This window comes from Vicia villosa, linkage group LG1 (assembly GCF_029867415.1).
Source record: "Vicia villosa cultivar HV-30 ecotype Madison, WI linkage group LG1, Vvil1.0, whole genome shotgun sequence".
Classification (NCBI taxonomy): Eukaryota; Viridiplantae; Streptophyta; class Magnoliopsida; order Fabales; family Fabaceae; genus Vicia; species Vicia villosa.
Window position 1 is genome coordinate 112,397,651 of NC_081180.1, and position 17,931 is coordinate 112,415,581.

The 17,931-nt window shown below is 35.5% G+C and overlaps 2 protein-coding genes across 4 annotated transcripts; both read left to right on the plus strand.

Moving 5' to 3' along the window:
* Positions 1–4,025: 4,025 nt before the first annotated feature.
* On the plus strand, positions 4,026–11,911 carry LOC131643877 (uncharacterized). Of its 3 annotated transcripts, none has more exons than XR_009296320.1 (11): positions 4,026–4,296; positions 4,451–7,149; positions 7,234–7,530; positions 7,628–7,714; positions 8,864–9,016; positions 9,365–9,528; positions 9,608–9,755; positions 10,066–10,188; positions 10,309–10,396; positions 11,249–11,536; positions 11,635–11,911. XR_009296320.1 is itself a non-coding variant. In XM_058914223.1 (11 exons), the coding sequence occupies exons 2-11, from the start codon at positions 4,619–4,621 to the stop codon at positions 11,434–11,436; spliced, it is 3,480 nt and encodes a 1,159-aa protein (XP_058770206.1). In that variant the 5' UTR covers positions 4,026–4,296; positions 4,451–4,618; the 3' UTR covers positions 11,437–11,911. The 3 variants fall into 3 exon arrangements, 2 of the variants coding, with proteins under 2 accessions (XP_058770206.1, XP_058770205.1); XM_058914223.1 differs by having other exon boundaries at positions 4,451–4,625; positions 4,925–7,149; positions 11,249–11,911; XM_058914222.1 differs by having other exon boundaries at positions 11,249–11,911.
* Positions 11,912–13,365: 1,454 nt separating this feature from the next.
* LOC131614621 (uncharacterized) lies at positions 13,366–15,655 on the plus strand. Its single transcript, XM_058886186.1, has 5 exons — positions 13,366–13,524; positions 13,607–13,733; positions 13,896–14,136; positions 15,160–15,282; positions 15,370–15,655. Exons 1-5 carry the CDS (start codon positions 13,430–13,432, stop codon positions 15,492–15,494), a joined length of 711 nt encoding a protein of 236 aa, XP_058742169.1. The 5' UTR covers positions 13,366–13,429; the 3' UTR covers positions 15,495–15,655.
* Positions 15,656–17,931: the final 2,276 nt, after the last annotated feature.

The following is a 17,931-nucleotide window of genomic DNA, read 5'->3' on the forward strand; positions in this document are numbered from 1 at the left end:
AGAAGCCCTTGCAGTAAAAATGGGAATCCAAAAGTTTGACTTCCACCTAAGAGGCTACCAATTTGAAGTCCAGATGGACAACTCTTCATTCCCTAAGATCCTTGAATTCAAAAACAAAATGCCCCCTGGTCCTCAAACTCTCAAGCTCAAAGATTGGTTTTCTAGATATGATTTCTCGGTAAAACATATCAAAGGAACTCAGAACCTAATCCCTGATCTACTATCTCGACCCATGAAACCTATCCAAATCATCACGGCCAAGCACACTTTCCCTCCAATTCTTATGGTTAAACCACTACCAACCCGTGCATCCAAAACAAAGAATCTTCCTCCAGGAATAACAATGTCTTCTTCACCGTCCCAGCTCAAACAATATGTCAGGAACAACCTCTTTTATTACATGACAAAGATCATAAGGAATAAACTGCCAGATCATAATCCTTATTTCCCAGATACACCATTCCTCCTACCAATCCTGATAAACCCAAATACTAAATTCACAAAGAATCATTTGTGGTATATCTGGTGTGCCACCTGTTTGTATTATATGCCTGTTCTTATTCCCACTGAGGCCATGTATCAACATATAATGGATCCTGAGAAACACAAGTCTTTGATTTGGACTACTCTTGAATGGCATTCTTCCATTAAAATGGTGGAAGGATCAATTAAAACTAGTCATGGATGAGGTCACAGAACGAAGATTATCTTCTGAAGATATTGGTAAACTCAAGTCTGTTTTCTTTCTACACAGGCCCTATATGACAGATCCTACAACAAAGCTGCTTAATTACAAGAGTTATGTTCACCTATGGGAAACCATTGATGAATATCCTCCCAGTCTAAAAGTTACAAAGGAATTGTTGGAGTATGTTAACTACATCAATCTCCATGATCCAAAAAGCTAAGATGATAGTTCTACTTGCATACATCATGAAAAGTCCAGAAAACCAGAAATTGGGGAATGCTCAGCCCAAGCTACACAAGAAAAACCAGATTCGCCAATGGAAGCTGAATTCTCTGAAGGACAGGTGGCAGAAGCTAATGCGGGATTAGCAAATCACACTTACATGATGGACGACATCTGGCTGAGTGAGTCATCTCAATATGGAGACTGCTCTTCTGATGGAAACTTATCCGATCAGAATATGTCCCCCTCTTATGAACCCATTATCAAAGACTAAATGGACAAGTGTTCATTAAAAATCACAATAAATGGACAAGTGTCCTCCAAAAATCTCTAGCATGTTCATGAATAGTAACTTTTGTCTTTTTGTATAATAAGACTACAATAATGTAATCCATAAGGGATAAGTGTGTCGTAAAAGGCATTTATATAATTTGGAATGCCATGTTTGTGAATAGTGTGACTTTTGTCTTATTTTTCTCTCCTTGGCTATAAAAGGAGCACTCTTGTAACATATTTTCATCAAGCAATAACAAATAAATTCTCTTGTGTGCTTAAGAACAAATATGTTCTAAAAATCTCTTCTTTCTCCCTCAAAGCTTTAGTTATTGTATTCATATCATAATTCCCCCATAAATGGAAGTATGCTCTACACCTACCTCTTAATGAGGATCTTGTGTATCAGAAAACATCTGACCATTAATCCATACTACGGTCCTTGCTGTTATGAAATTTCAGTTTTAATTGTTAGTCTGTGTTATGCCTATGATTGGCTTTTGATGACGAAACAGTTAATGTTGGGTTTCATGATATGTAAGGCTCCCGGACAGTGTGAATATAAGAAAAGTTACTTTCTGGATTTCCCAAAAATATCCTTAATCTAGCTTAGTCTAAAATAATAATTTTGGGGCAAAAATTGTCTTTTTCTTAGTTCTAATGTAATAATTTTGGGTGTTCAATTTAGTTGGTTAATATTATTCTAGCTTTTAATTTTTCTTCACGTTTTATTTATTACCCCTCAGGTTTTTTTCCACTCTTAATAATTATGCTTTTTGCTTTTTTTCCTCGCCTTTTTCTCACTACACGAAATCCTAAACCCGTGCAAACCAGATACCACTCTTCTTCCCCAATTTTCTCTCGAAACCATAACAAGTTCTGCCAAAAAACTGCTCCTCCGCCGTAAACATGAGCATTTCACACGCAACCTTCATCATTTTTATGCTACACACTCAACTCTACGGATTGTCTCACCAACAAATACTCTAATCTGTCTCCACAACAAATACATCCATCTCTTCTCCATCTTTCTACGCAATAAATCCAAACCGCTGTGAGCTTCACAATGGCAAGACCTTGTGCTAATCTGAAGGAAATCAATGATAGTAAGGAACTATGGAAAATCGAAGTCAGAATCCACCACAAATGGACAGTGTTGTAAAAGACCAAAAAGCACTTCGAATTGATTCTGGTTGATAAAGAGGTATGTCTATTTTTCCTTTTAAAAAATATAAAAGGGTTGATTCTGGTAGATTAATGTTACATTGTCAACCAATGACGATCATGTATCCCGCCAAGTCAAATTGAAAATTTTAAATTACTTATATGACATGACAAATTGATATATTCCCATTGAATGACAATGTAAAACTTTTTTACACTGTTAGTGCATCTCCACTAAACCTTTTAAAAAATGTGATTATTCATTAATGATCGCAGAGATCATTTCAATGAAAATAGAAAATGCATGGAGTGGATATAAGTCATACAACCTTATAAATAAGAGTTTACTCTTAGGTATGATCACTCAATTAACACGCATATATGTTATTTACTTACACCTCACTTTTGTTTGTCATCAAAGTGTTTATGCATGTAAACACTTATTATTTGGAGAAGAAGCGTAGTACATGAAGAAGACGAAAGTATCAAAGTACCATTAAACAAATCAGAACATGTGATGATATGATTGCATCACCTACTCGGGTGATCTGTCTCGTAATTGTATACAAAAACATTTGATTCCACCATATAGCATAATCACTATTATTAAAATCTTGACATTCAACCACCATATTAGTAACCAAAATCGAAATGTGGGTCACGCCCGAACCACTATAAGGCATATTGAGTCAATGGAATCATAACTCCTAGATTAATTAATCCATACATAATAACTCACCAACTCAAAAGTGTGTTGACGGAGATGAAAATTCCACCTCTCACTATTTCCGGTCACAAAGGAGAAATTGAAACTAAGGGATCCAAAAGATATGGAACGTGGCAACTCGCGTAGCATGGGTGCGACGAGCAAATATCATATAATATCATGGGTGTGATGAAAGTCCATATCAAGCAGGTAAAAAAGAAGGTAAAGTTGATCAAGAGGATCTGAAATTGCCATAACAACTCATCCCCTGGAATATGACGACTATGACAATGACTCTAGTTGAGTTTGGAAGTGAGGCATATTCCGTATGCGTAACAAGGAGAAAAGGGGAGAAGGAGACAATATCAAGGCAAATTTGACTTCCACAATAGAGAAATACAACAAAAATATAAAGAAATAAATATAAGTATTTGACATTTTTCAACATCAAGATCAAACTTCAACGGACATTTGAAATGCATCGATTACACATGTGTCCTACAAAATATTGATATCTTATGGTTCTCGAATGTCCCAAATAAATCCATTAAATTGTGGAAGAACATGGTTGAGATCTCTGTGTCCAAATTCACCACAAACATTAAGAGGATTTGGTTTTAGTAATAACATATTGATGTAATTTAGTCTAATATAACTTTCAAGCACGTGAATCATTTGCAATCTTTCATGATAGTATAATTTTCAAATACTACTTTATTAATAATCGTCAATTTATATTCCTCACGACTTTATTTTCCATACTATTTTTTTAATAAGGAAAGAGAATCCACAACCCAACAAACCTCACAACAATTTTTATTTTTATATTTATTTTTACAACTAATTGACACCAGAAATAACTGCCTTTCATGTTTTTGTTTTCATAATTTAAAAAAATGGTAATAAAAGATAATTTTCCCCATTTAAAACAAACATGATGTGTGCACATATAGAAGAGAAGAATATCCCCTTGTTTTTCTCAACAGTCCAAATCCATTCCGCGCCATTTTAAGCAAATATTCTTCTCCAACATCTCCGATCCTCATGGAGCATTTTCACCTCTCTCTCTCAACGACCTCCTCTCAAACAAACCCTCTCTTTCTCTCTCCCAATTCCCAACAAAATCTAACCTTCAACCCCATTTTCCCCTTTGGGTTCCTCCAACCCTACCCCAAAACCTCGCATCCCCAACACAACTACATTCCCATCTCAATTCACCTTCTCTTCATGGACACACAATCAGGTACATTTTCGCAAATCATTGCTCTGCCGCGAACGCTTCCTAATATTGCTTCGTTCATAATTTCATTGTTTCTTCCGATTTAATTTGAAATTAAACGGGTTCTTCTACATTATCTCAATTTACATTGTTTTGATCAATGTCTATGTTATTGTAGGGTTTAAATTCTCAAGCCCGTTTATGGAGCTAGGGTAGGGTGCAACTTCATTTTCAGGACAATGTACATGATCATGGTGATTTCAATGATAATGACGAGCCTTCGTGTTTCGGATTATGTTTTTAACGGACTGATTATGTAGAATTCCTTGGTTCTCCATTTTTTTTAATGAAGGGTAAACATAATTTTCAAGTTTCTCCGCAGATTCTAATTTTGTTTACAGAGGGATTTGGTTATTATGTCACCTTCAGGATATACCAGTTGAGACTGGCACAGATAACATAGGCCAAATATTGAATTGTAGTGTGTTGTATGTTGCTGCGATAAAAATTAGCTTGAGTGATAGGGTTAAGGATTTATCTGTAAAATGTGGATAGGCATTGAGAATGTTTTAACAGTCTATTGCAAAAGGTTGTTAGGTTGAGATAAGTGTATAATCTTCCACCATGAATAATGAGGATCCTGGAATTTCAGGAAATCAATATAGAGTGAATGTTGGGTTTAGTGACAGAACACCTGATAAAGATGATGAGGACAATATATGTCTACAGACTGGTGAAGAATTTTCTGCCGAGTTCTTACGCGACCGGGTTGGCTTAAGAAGGTTTCCTGTTATAACTGATGTAGAGCAGCAGCACATGCCAAACAGAATGGACTTCAATATTAATATTAATAACAATTATCAGCCGGTTTACGAGGATCAAAAACATGTCCTTGGGCTAGGGAGAATGAATTCTGATAGCAATTTGGATTTGTCTGATATTGCTTTTGCTAGAGGCTATGTTGCTGAAGCTGACAACAGGGCATATCATAATAATTTGGGCAGATACCAGTGTGAACATGGTGGTATCAGACAAGCATCAAGTGTGTTTTCTAGACAATTATCAACTAGGTTATCTGACGGATGCGATCAAGTTGCCTCGGGATCAAATACTCCTCATTCATGTCAACCTTATGGAACAGTATTCTCAGAAGGTTCCTTCTACAAAAAGATAAAGTTTCTTTGTAGTTTTGGAGGTCGAATACTGCCAAGGCCAAATGATGCGAAGCTCAGATATGTGGGGGGAGAGACGCGGATTATTTCGATCAGAAAAAACATCACACATGAGGAACTTACGAGGAAGACTTATGATATTTGCAATCAAACTCACATTATCAAATACCAGCTTCCTGGAGAGGATCTTGATGCTCTTATTTCTGTTTGTTCTGATGAGGATCTTCATCATATGATTGAGGAGTATGAGGAGCTTGAAAGAGGTGGAGGCTCGCAACGACTGAGAATTTTTCTCATAGCTTCAAATGAATCAGAGAGTCCTAGTTCTAATGAACCAAGAGTCAATCAGCAAAGTGATGCTGATTATCATTATGTTGTTGCTGTTAATGGTATACTAGATCCAAGTCCGCGAAAGAATCTTAGTGGACCGAATCTGGCAAGCCATGGAAGCCAGTTTACAACTGCCTCTGATTACAACAGTCCACATTTCCATAGGGAATCATCCACATATGCATTTGCTTCAGAGGGTTTGGATTGCAGCCCAACCTCTTCGAATTTGGCAGGCATAATGTCAAAACAAAGTCCATTTGTAACATCAATGGCGGGCAAATCGTTTAATCAAACGCCACCATCTCCCATTTGTGCACAGCCTAAAGATCCAAATATTTCTAATGTCCAGTTATTTACGGATCAACCATACAATGTTGTTAATGAAAACATTATTCCCTATGTCATGGAAAAAATTCCACGTGATAGTTCTTTGTATGTAGACAGTACCAGTTATGTTGATCCCATTGCATATTATAACAATCTCCCCCAAGGGCCTCCATGTGTGAACCACCATCCTAGTAATCAATATCCATTGGAGTCTGACCAAATCAGGAAGTCTAATGCTGATTTTCATTTTCACAGACGAAACAATAGTAAAGAATTTGTTTCTTCTGCAATTTCTAATCAGACTGATATGAAATTTGAGAGGCCTTTAGTAAACAAAGAAGGTTCATACCATTTTAACAAGATTGTCACTCACCCACATCAGTCATCGGGTGTATTCTCAGTGTCTGGTGATAAGGATGTTTCTCAGTACAGAATGTTGCATGCACTCTCTGACTCAACGCTTCTGGAGAATAGTGAGAACTACAAAGGTCACCTGCATTTTCCGCTTAATGTTGAGAGAGACAAATTGTCGTCACTGGGAACTTCAAGCTCTTTGGAAGAATGTTCAATGCAGCCAGAAGAGATAAGTGATGGGAAAGAACGTACAGTTTTGCATCAAAATTGGCCGACTTTTGGAATGACTGATAGTTGCAAGCGATTGTCAGAAATCGGTAAAGAGAACCTACAATGTGCAGGTAAGAGCACTGATTGGTTTGTTGAAAAAGTTGGAGCTGTGCCACCACAGTTACAGTACATCTACTATCAACATGGTGCTTGCTCGTCTTCACCAGATTTACAAAGCAGTGAATGCAGTGATTCTGCTGCATCACTTATCTCGTCACATTTGGCTAGATGCATGACAGAGCAACCAAATGGTATACCGTTCGACACAATTGCTTCTGAGTTTTCTATGATAAGCCAAAGTTCACCAATGCATCACCAATTTGCTGTGTCAGAGACCAAAGATGGTCAACCACCTCCCCGTGGCTTTTTTGAGATACCGCCTATTGACCCCCAAACTGACACTGAATCTGTGCTACCTATCTCGGTAACTATATAACATAACCTTTGATTTATCAAATCAACTCCGTGCTTGCATATAAGAATAACAATATTTTCATTTGTAATTCAGTATCCAGATGTGGTTTCTTCTTCGATAAGAGAGGTTCTTGGCTCTGACGACAATCCTGCATACTATCAGAACCAAAAGGAAGAAAACATAGTCACTAAGAAACAATCTCACGAATACATTGATGAATTTCGCATCAACAAGGCAGAATCAGCAGCAGTTGTCAAAGAATCAATTGATTATATTTCTTCAAGTATCCAGTCATGCTTACAAGTTGTTTCAAATACAAATGAAGAGGGCAAACATTCACATTCTGAAAAAGCAAGGGTAGTGTGTGTTAATCCAGAATCTGAAAGTAAGGTGAGAATCTAAAGATGAAATGAAACTGTTGTGTCAGTGTTTCATATATGGTAACTGATTTATATAGCTGACTTGAGGTTATTGTCTACAATGATAGCTTGCAAAAGCTGATAATGAAAACTTCAATAAGCCTATTGGTGATTCAGAAACTGCTGAAACAGAGTCGGAACTTTATGGTTTACAGGTACAGAACACCACATTTTGGTATATTTGAGCATATTCACCTATCCATCTTCAATATTATCATGAACACTCAAATTTCATTAGGTGTTATTTGGTTGATTAAAACCACTTATTTACTTATCTCCATTTTTCATCAATTGGTTTTGTCGACTAATATGAAACATGAGGTTTATGATAAATGTTTTATACTCTATAAACTATATTGTTGAAGTTGAATTCTAGAAATACGAGGTTTACACGTAAAGAGATACTTCAAAGTTACTCCCTCCGTCTCAAAATAAATGTCGTTTAAGGTTGTTACACACAGATTAAGAAAAGTAATGATTGAGTCAATAAAGATAACGTTTTTACAAAATTACCCTTAATTACTATTGATTGTTATATATTGACATGACTTGAAAAAAGTGTAGATAAGGGGTAAAGTTGGTAAAGGTTCGTTAATGTTGCATTGGAAAAATAAAGAGACTATTATTTTGAGACAACTTTTTATGGCTAAAAAGACACTTATTTTGGGACAGAGGGAGTATTGTTCTGAAAGTAACACCTGCATTATTATAATTATATAGTTGTTAATCATATGAAGACTAATGTCAGTCTTCACTTATAAGAAAATTCTAATAGGACTAGCTTCACCTGAGATCTAATTTCCTCTCTAGATTTTGGCTTCTTATTTTGTTTTTTTTCTTCTTTCTTTTCCATCCTTTTTGTAAAATTACCCTTAATTACTATTGATTGTTATATATTGACATGACTTGAAAAGAGTGTAGATAAGGGGTAAAGTTGGTAAAGGTTAGTTAATGTTGCATTGGAAAAATAAAAAGACTATTATTTTGAGACAACTTTTTATGGTTAAAAAGACACTTATTTTGGGACAGAGGGAGTATTGTTCTGAAAGTAACACCTGCATTATTATAATTATTTAGTTGTTAATCATATGAAGACTAATGTCAGTCTTCACTTATAAGAAAATTCTAATAGGACTAGCTTCACCTGAGATCTAATTTCCTCTCTAGATTTTGGCTTCTTATTTTGTTTTTTTCTTCTTTCTTTTCCATCCTTTTAGTTGTTTTAGTAGGAAGACTAAAAGAAAGCAGATCAAAATCCACAAGTATCCACAGTTAACCTAAATGCTTCATGTGTTAAAATACAGATTATTGAGAATGATGATCTTGAAGAATTACATGAGTTAGGATCTGGAACCTTTGGAACCGTTTATCATGGAAAATGGAGAGGAACAGATGTTGCAATTAAGAGAATAAAAAGTAGCTGTTTCGCTGGTAGAATGTCAGAGCAAGAGCGGTTGGTAAGTCTGCATAGAGTATAAACAAATTGAATTTGCTATTGCTCTTTATTTAGTTTTTCTTTCAAACTTATATTTTATAAAATTACTAGTCAATAGTTATGGGTGGGAAAAATGCTACTAAGAATGAATGAATGAATTTGTTAGTGTCATTTATTTGGTTTTTCTTTCAAACTTATGGTATAAAATTACTTGTAATATGCCTGGAAAAGTGCTTCTGTGGTGAATGAATGAGGAAGTGAATTTCATTGACTTGAAAGATCTCATATTTACCGGCCATTAACATAAATTCAGAGTTATCCTTTTTTATGATGTTTCTTAGTTATATGCTTATCATGTCTGTTTCTCCAGACTAAAGATTTTTGGAGGGAGGCAAAGATTCTATCAACTCTTCACCATCCAAATGTGGTGGCATTTTATGGGGTAGTTCCAGATGGCCCAGGTGGAACATTGTCAACTGTAACAGAATACATGTTGCACGGATCACTGAGAAATGTTCTCTTGAAGAAGGAGAGGTAAGCAAGCCCTCACATGTATAGGATGCAACCTATTATTAATTTTAAATTTATCACTCTTACTAAAACATACTTGCAGAGTGCTTGACCGTCGTAAAAGGATCATGATTGCAATGGATGCAGCCTTTGGCATGGAATATTTGCATTTAAAAAGTATTGTTCATTTTGATTTGAAGTGTGATAATTTGCTTGTCAACTTGGGTGATCCTGAGCGGCCTGTATGCAAGGTATTTTGCAGCAGAATTAAGTTTCTTTTTCTTCTTCTTCTTCTTCTTCTGACTTGTGAGCCTTTAAAAGAGTTGTCCTCAATCATTTGATGTCATGTTAACTAAAAGGAAAAATACACAATTATTGTAAGAATTTTATTTTGTTAATTTAATTATTTAAAAAAAGTCCCATCTATTGATACCAAATTAACCCCAGTTGTTATCCTGTTTCAATACCATCAAGATATACTTGATTTTATTTTTCTTTAGAAACAACTTTGTTTAAACAAAGTTATTGGACTGATCTCTTTCCGTAAAATATGATTAATAGGTTGGAGATTTTGGGCTATCGAGAATTAAACGCAACACACTTGTTTCTGGTGGTGTCAGAGGGACTCTTCCATGGATGGCACCAGAACTACTGGATGGTAACAGCTGCAAAGTATCTGAGAAGGTTAGGAACTTCATCTGTCTCTCTATGTTCTTTTCAATTTTGACCATGCACTTTCTAGTGGATTAAGCAAGTACTTTCCTGGAGATTGTATTATTGAGCTGTCTATTTTGTGATCTTTAGGTCGATATTTTCTCATTTGGTATCACAATGTGGGAAATCTTGACTGGGGAAGAACCTTATGCTAACATGCACTGTGGTGCCATCATAGGTATGTTTTTGTCATGTGTAATTCCAAACTAAACCATTCATTCATTTTTTTCCGAGATCCTTCAGTTACCTGTCTTTTCCGTCATGGATGCGGCAGCCACTAATTAGACACTTCGACTAATTAGACGTTTCTTTAGTGTATTTCACAGTTGAAAAAACAACCGCTCTAGTGAACTTGTCACGAAACTAAAACAATAACAATGTATCCATCCTTGGATTTTATAGGCGGGTTAATATTAAAATGCACTTTTAATTAGATCAACTATGGATATAATCTTACTTATTCACTTTAGAGGAGCTTAATCCTTTTGCAATTTAATCTTGGTAAACATAATGTTTATTGCACCGCTCCTCCCCGCAAATAAAATACAATTTTATATGCTTGCTAATCCATACATCCTTTTGGGAAAACCATTGACCAAGAAGTTATATATTTCTTTGATACATTCGATCTGCTAATTTCCTGTTGTAAAACTCCTATACATGTAATTCTTTTATTTATTTATTTTTAATTTCTTTTACAAAACTTAGTTGATTTGATTGGTGGTAAGTGTTCAAGAAATTGAGTGCTTAAAAACAGAGTCCCTCCAATTTTCCACTTGTGTCTGGCCCTATCACAAATGAAGTCTTCTATTTCTTTTGAAAAATGAAAGAGAATCTCAACTCTCGGTTATGTACCTATAAGTAATGCTACTTGTGTATCTCTAGATTATGTGTGGCAGGCAATGTGTTGCAAATAATCAATACTATAGTCATACTGCATCATCTCTGAACCTTCGTATATTTTTCATAAGACATAAGTTTTGTTTGAATTCTAATGATGAGTTTGTTTACTACTAATTATTTGTTGAAGGAGGTATTGTTAATAATACGCTTAGGCCGTCTATTCCGAAACGCTGTGATTCTGAGTGGAAAAAGTTGATGGAGGAGTGTTGGAGCCCTGATCCTGAAGCCAGGCCAACCTTCACAGAAGTTAAAAATAGACTCCGCAACATGTTAGCTGCACTACAGAAAAAGAGACCTAATGTCGGGATTCGGTGAAAACTAAACATTACTTGTAAATGAAGGCAAATATGACAGATGAATGGAATGGGTTGTTTGTGTTGGCTAGCATTGTTTGTATAGAAAACATAGTGCAGAGGTATATGCTGAAATTGAGTTAAAGTCTTTTATAAACTCCACTGCTTCTTTACCGGCTCATTCTAATATAATGGTTGGTTGTTGTCTTGTGATTCCCAGAACCAGTTAAACCGGGAAGTGAAAACCATAACAAACACACTAATACTCATACATGCTTGTCATGGGTAAATTTTACAGATATCTATTAAACTTCATATTTGATTGACATGCCTAAGTATTTATGAGGGTAAAGAAAACTAGAGGGAAAAAGACGGAATAAGGGTTCTAAAATTTAAGTTTGATTTTCAATCCAACACAATGTTTTGCATGAAAGTTAAATACTGTCAGATGTAATAACGAGGATATTTAGTAAAAATATATTAACAAATTATATTCATTTTGTTGTGTTCAGATTTTCAATATCAACAATTTGAGATTTGCACGTTGATCAACCCAACCATCTTTTTTACACTAAGATTTTTTTAACCAAATTTAGCATGCAACCTCAGTCAATTAAAAATGTAAAAATGCAAAAGAGTATTAAGTTCTTGTATTAAAATATCAACACAATAACTGAAATGCACAACTCTCACTATAATCCTTAATACTTATCTTTTTGTTTGTTCTAAAACAAAATCAATAACAATAGTTCAAAATATTTCATTATGCAGTATTCATGAAAGGTCTCAAGATATGATCTAAATTTTTTTGAAATCACTTTGAAATATGACATGATTTTTCTTGAAATGCAAGTTCATAATCAACATTATAAGCATTCATAAACCATAACATGAAGAACTATTTGCTTGACCAAAGTATGGCTTAAAATATGTTCAAATCAACAATCAATTGTTCATCAGAATCATTATCACACGTGTGTGTTATGAATCAATAAAGTCTTTCTTTTGGTTGTAATATAGTTGGGCTTTACAAAAATATTAGTTTTTCTTTGGATTCAAGAAACCTAAAGATAAGAGAGTATAAATTATTTTTTTCAAAAATTCTCTTTCTTTACATCCACTTTCTTACGGCCATCTTCTTTTGGTGTTTTCTCTTTTGTATGCTTGACTTTTAATTTTTGGATTGTTTTATCTCAAAGCATTTTCTTTTTCTTTCATGATACCGTTACTAATTGAATTTTCTTTTTCAAAACATGTCCTTTTTTTCTTTTTTTTCGCAACTTTTGATTTTGAAATACCCTTTCTTTTTTATGCTATCATATCCTTAAGATAAGGTGACAAACATTGTTTTTCTTTAAAATCAACTAAAGGTTGTAACATTTGAAAATAAATTTTTTTGTAAGCACCTTATAGAAATCCAAAAATGTTCTTGAATATCTGAAAGTGTATTTTCGGGCGCACCCTCTTCACACCAAAATAGGTCAGTAGTGAGATTCACCCCCTCCCAAATTTAGTTTAGAAATGCAGTTCCGTACCCTATACACACCTCATGTATTCCTAATTGAAACACACTCATTTTGAGATAAACTGATTCGAAGGTGCATTCTCGTATTCACCTTAGACAAAATACGGAGATGCACTTCCGTATTCACCCTAAATAGTACATTCTTATTTTGTTTTAAACACACATCGATGTAATAGACCATGTAGTATAACTATACTATCAATCTATCATAATAAAGTTTATATAAATTAATCCATACACTTATCAAATAATATAAAAATGTCATATATATAACTGAATAAATTTGGAATCCATACACTTATCAAATAATATAAAAATCCACTTAAAAAAAGTATTTTTCTTTTCAAGGAAGCCTATTATTTTGGCGCGAACCCCAAAATTGAATTTTTGAATTCCCTTTTCTCATAACGAAGTTTCGCGAGTGACCCACTCATTCACACCTACAAATCAAAAACCCCTCAAAAATCGACTCAATTTCCCTTTCAGCGCAATGAACTCAAAGCCAAAACCCAAAAAACCCACACCGATTAGGGTTTTCGGACAACGATCCATCACTTCAACATTCCGCTCTCTCCCACCAAATCCGTAAGTCATCTCTACCCTCATTCCATTCCTGATCTTCAATATATCAACTTTTCAATAACACTGTCACTCTCGCTGAATCCAGCTCTCATGATTCCGATGCAAGTTCGAGAAATCAAGCTTCGCGTAAGAGCGAGTCTGCCCGTTTATCGCTTTCTCACTTCCTCGATCGCAAATTGCATCATTCTTCAACAGCCACTCCAACAGTTCCGGTAATTTTATATAGTTTTTTGAATTCTGGATCCAAAACTACTCTTAGGGTTTTGGGCTGATTTAGTATATACGGGACATGTTGAACTGTGTTGATTTATTTGTTGTTCACTTCAAAAGCACATTTTCTTTTTGTGGATGAAGTTTTCTATTTTTTTTAATAGGGGAAATTGACGCCTTTTCAATCACCTTTGGGTTTGAGAATACCTTCGAGTGAGCAAGTTGGAAGCGTCAAACAAACTGAAGAGGAGGGAAAATGTGCAACTGCTGATGAGAAGTTGCTTTTGGGAATGTTCAAGCAAGAGGGAAAATGCGACTTTGGTATTCCGTTAGATGTTGATGAGTTAGAAAATTCAGTGGCAGATAATGGTCAAGGATCTAGGAAAAGGAAAAATCCTTTTGAAGGTTTGGAATCCTATCCCAGGTTTTTAAAATTAACGTAGGGAAATAATCCAATTAAAGTGTCGCTGTCTTTTACTTTATCGACTAATTAATGATTGCAAGCGAGGTTCTTTGTTTAATATATTGATGTTGTAGAAAGATATTTGTTTCGGTCTACTTTACTTGGAATGTTCATGAAAAAGATTTTACAGTGACAACCATTTTAAGTCCATTTTGGAAAATCAATTAGGCACCATGTCTCTGATTTCATACTTTGCCGTTCATTCTCACATGCTTCTTTAGGAACTTCACTGCTTCCCATTATATTAGATTTTTGAGTTGGTTCAGTTTGATATTGAGTTTCGTAGCAAGTATGAGTCTTGCGCTGCTCTTAGGGTTTTATTGTTGGCAACCCTCTTTTCGAACGAATATATTGATCAACTATACATTATTCAGAGGAGGACAAGAGAGTTGTATGTATTGGGTACAGGGACTGGACAGCAGCATAAGACTGATTGAGAAGTTGGTCTAATGCTAAAACACCTTCTTTTTTTCTGTACCTAGATTGGTATCGAGACTCAATAACATATCAAGATAGATTAGATAACTTATGGTCAAACTAATAGAATATGCAGATCATAACATTATAAATTTCAGTTAAGGTTAAGACACCAAAAACTATGGTATAGGATGCAAATGTGTTTCTTGGGCTGTGGTGCAGGCATGATTTTGAGCATAACTATTACATGATACTAGTTTTCACCTGGATGAAAATATTGGATAGTTGATATGGATGTGAATCATGTGATATGATTCATGAAAAGATATCCATGAAGGCATCTGATAATGGCGTTTGACATTGAATGGACAGAAATGGTAATAATAAGATAACAGATAGATACTACCTTTCTCTGCTTGCAGCTCTTTAAAAACCGCTAACTTAAATATGACTAAAAGGTTTTAAATTGAACTATCAAACATCTATTGAACTCTGGATCATTATTTTTTGCTTCTTCTATGGATTCTCTTTGTTCTATATGTTAATAGGTGGAAATGAGGGCCAAACTGTTCGAAAGCATGTGGTAGTTCTTGGAGGTGAATCAAGGTTGAAGCCAAAAAAGCAGATGAGAAATGACATTGATGGCAAAAAACAAAAACCTTATAATCACTGTAAGATTTACATGTATACATATATTTTGTTAGAGGTCGTGTTCGAAATTTTGCATCGACATTACTATTTATATTTTTGATGCGCAGATGCAAATGGCTGCGGCTGGTGGGACTATGACATGGAAGGTGTTGATAACGAGGCATTGGGGGTCACTGAAGTATGGGAGGGAGTGGGATCTACCACACTTGGAGGTATAGCTGACTGGCATTGACGTTGATATTATTATATATGTCTCTGTATGCCACAAACGTTTGTACTTTGGCTTAGCTTAGCTTTGATATTTTAATACAATCATAAACTCATTTGTCCTGAGAAAGTTCCTCAATGTGTATAAATTCTTAATTCACTTTGTTCAATTTTACTCCAAATCGTATGTTTATACTTGTATGTTTTAAGTAATGTAAAAAAATAAAGTAATTCAGCACATATTGTTGATGGTGCCATGTAATTGCAGTTCTTGATCCACATTGATTCCTAAACCAATTAGGAGGATTCTACTAAACTTTCTACTAAACTTTTGCATAGCTTAGGGAAAACTTAATACGTTTCCCCTACTATCACATTCTTGTATAATTACCATTTTGTTACAAAGGCATGCAGAATGCGAAAAAGAAATAAGGAAAGAGGTAAAGAAGATACCTGTGGATGCTGGGGTTTGGAGAGAGTTCAAGGTATTCTTTTGGAGGAGACAGATGAGTCCTTCAAAATAAAAAGCGAGTGATTTGAATTGGAAGAGGTGGAAACTTTAAATAAAGATCCTTGGAAAATTGGAACGATAATTAGGGGCAATTTCCCATAAAAAGTCATCATTATGGGAGGAGAGAGAAAAAGGCTATATGAAGTGTCACGACCCCTCACGTGTGTTGCTTGTCCATCTAATGGTTAAGCCAAATTGGTAATGAGGGTATCTGAGTTCACAACCTGGGCATAGAGACGAAGGAGGTATGAGCACGATGTCCTGAGTTTAAATCCCACAATGGGCATTATTCTTCTCTTTCTTTGAAGTTAAAGGAGTTGAAAAGGCATCCTGGATCACCATTAGCAGAAGAGCTTCCTCTAAATGTATACCACCAACTATAAGGGTTTCACAGACAAGTTTCTTCGCATCAGATGCAAAGTGAGATATCCTAATGTACTGTATGATGTGGAAGAGCATTGTCGTTTTCTGTTGTACTGGAGTCATCGTGCTCAGGGACCGCCACCCTGACGGTCATTGGAACAAAACAATGATTACACACCACTGAATACCAGAAGAGATTTCGACTGCGCCTATCGAACATTGAACAGGCTAGTTGTCGACACCTTACGATGCTTACTCTCCGAGAAATGGTGTACCATCTTCTTGGTTAAGTCTTGATAATTAAAGTGAAATGACGCAGGAGGCTCATATACCACCTCAAATCTACCTCTTTGAAAGTGTCGACCATGAGTTTGCACTTTAACGAGTCAGAGGCTCCGACTATTGTCATTTGATTGTTAATGGCAATAATATGCTCCTGAGGGTCGGTCTTGTCATCAAAAGAGACCAATGATGGTGGTTTGAAATTCTTTGGAACTTGGTCGTCCCATATCGCCTCGGGGAGTGGCTGGGGATCCAGAAGTGTTTCTATCCTACACGTTGTCATTCTGCTGTCCCAAGGCTTCAACCACATCCAACATATGAGCCAAGTCCGGTGGTGGGTCATCGCTTGTGGGTGAAGCCCCAAACATATCCAAGAACGAAAGGAAAAAAGAAATGTTGTGTGGCATGAGAAAGTTTTACCTAGACCCCACAATGGGCGCCAAATGTTCTTGCAAAAAACACTAAAAGACTGACTTTCTTAATAAGAGTAGGGAGAGCCTTAAAAGTATGGTAACGGTGTCTATTTTGCGTAATGTTTCAGATGATTTTCTCCCTCCCGTGAGTGCCTTTATATAGGCCTTGTAAAGATCTTCATTGCCTCATGAAAGACGTTCACATACGCCTCCTTAAAGCTCCTTAACGTCTGTCACTACCATAATCAAAGACAAGAAATTCATGCAACGTTTTTAACCTCACAAATGTGACAGTTACAACTCTCACACTTCCTCAATCCAGCTCTGTATCCAGATCTCGGCTACCGGCCCTCTACCTGACACTATGTCCGTTCCATTCGTCCATGTTCTATACTGCGACTCCTTGGCTACCGGCACACTATAGACGACTTCATGCCCGAATAAGGCATAAGTCGACTAGTCGGATCTGGCCAACACAATCAGTGTCGCGTACCTATCTACACCTCATCCTCCATCCGAGTTTACACTCCAACCTAGGTAAAATTTAACCCGACATGTACACGCATGTTAGATTTGGTTTTATAAAATTGTTTTTTAGTTTTAAAAATTGAAAATAATAAAATTTGTTTGGTAATATAATTTTACAAAACTATTATCCATTCGAGAGTTTTAAAAACTAAAAAACTTAAAGAAGTTTTAGGGATTAGTTTAAGACCTTTTTTTTCCCGTATATTAATCTCGAGGTTCATTTTGGTCTCTTAATTTATAAAAGGTCCACATTGGTCTCTTAACTCTTGAAAATATACTATGTTAGTCATTTTCATCTAATTAGAGATGAATTTAGCGACCGATTTTTTAATTTTTTCGTTGCTAATTAGACAAAAAAAACTAGC

Coding starts and splice junctions, on each gene's coding strand:
- LOC131614621 (XM_058886186.1), top strand. CDS start 13,430: ATGAACTCAAAGCCAAAACCCAAAAAACCCACACCGATTAGGGTTTTC. Junction 13,734..13,895: donor CAGCCACTCCAACAGTTCCG/GTAATTTTATAT, acceptor TTTTTTTAATAG/GGGAAATTGACGCCTTTTCA. Junction 15,283..15,369: donor ACAAAAACCTTATAATCACT/GTAAGATTTACA, acceptor TTTGATGCGCAG/ATGCAAATGGCTGCGGCTGG.
- LOC131643877 (XM_058914222.1), top strand. CDS start 4,897: ATGAATAATGAGGATCCTGGAATTTCAGGAAATCAATATAGAGTGAAT. Junction 7,150..7,233: donor AATCTGTGCTACCTATCTCG/GTAACTATATAA, acceptor TTTGTAATTCAG/TATCCAGATGTGGTTTCTTC. Junction 9,756..10,065: donor CTGAGCGGCCTGTATGCAAG/GTATTTTGCAGC, acceptor TATGATTAATAG/GTTGGAGATTTTGGGCTATC.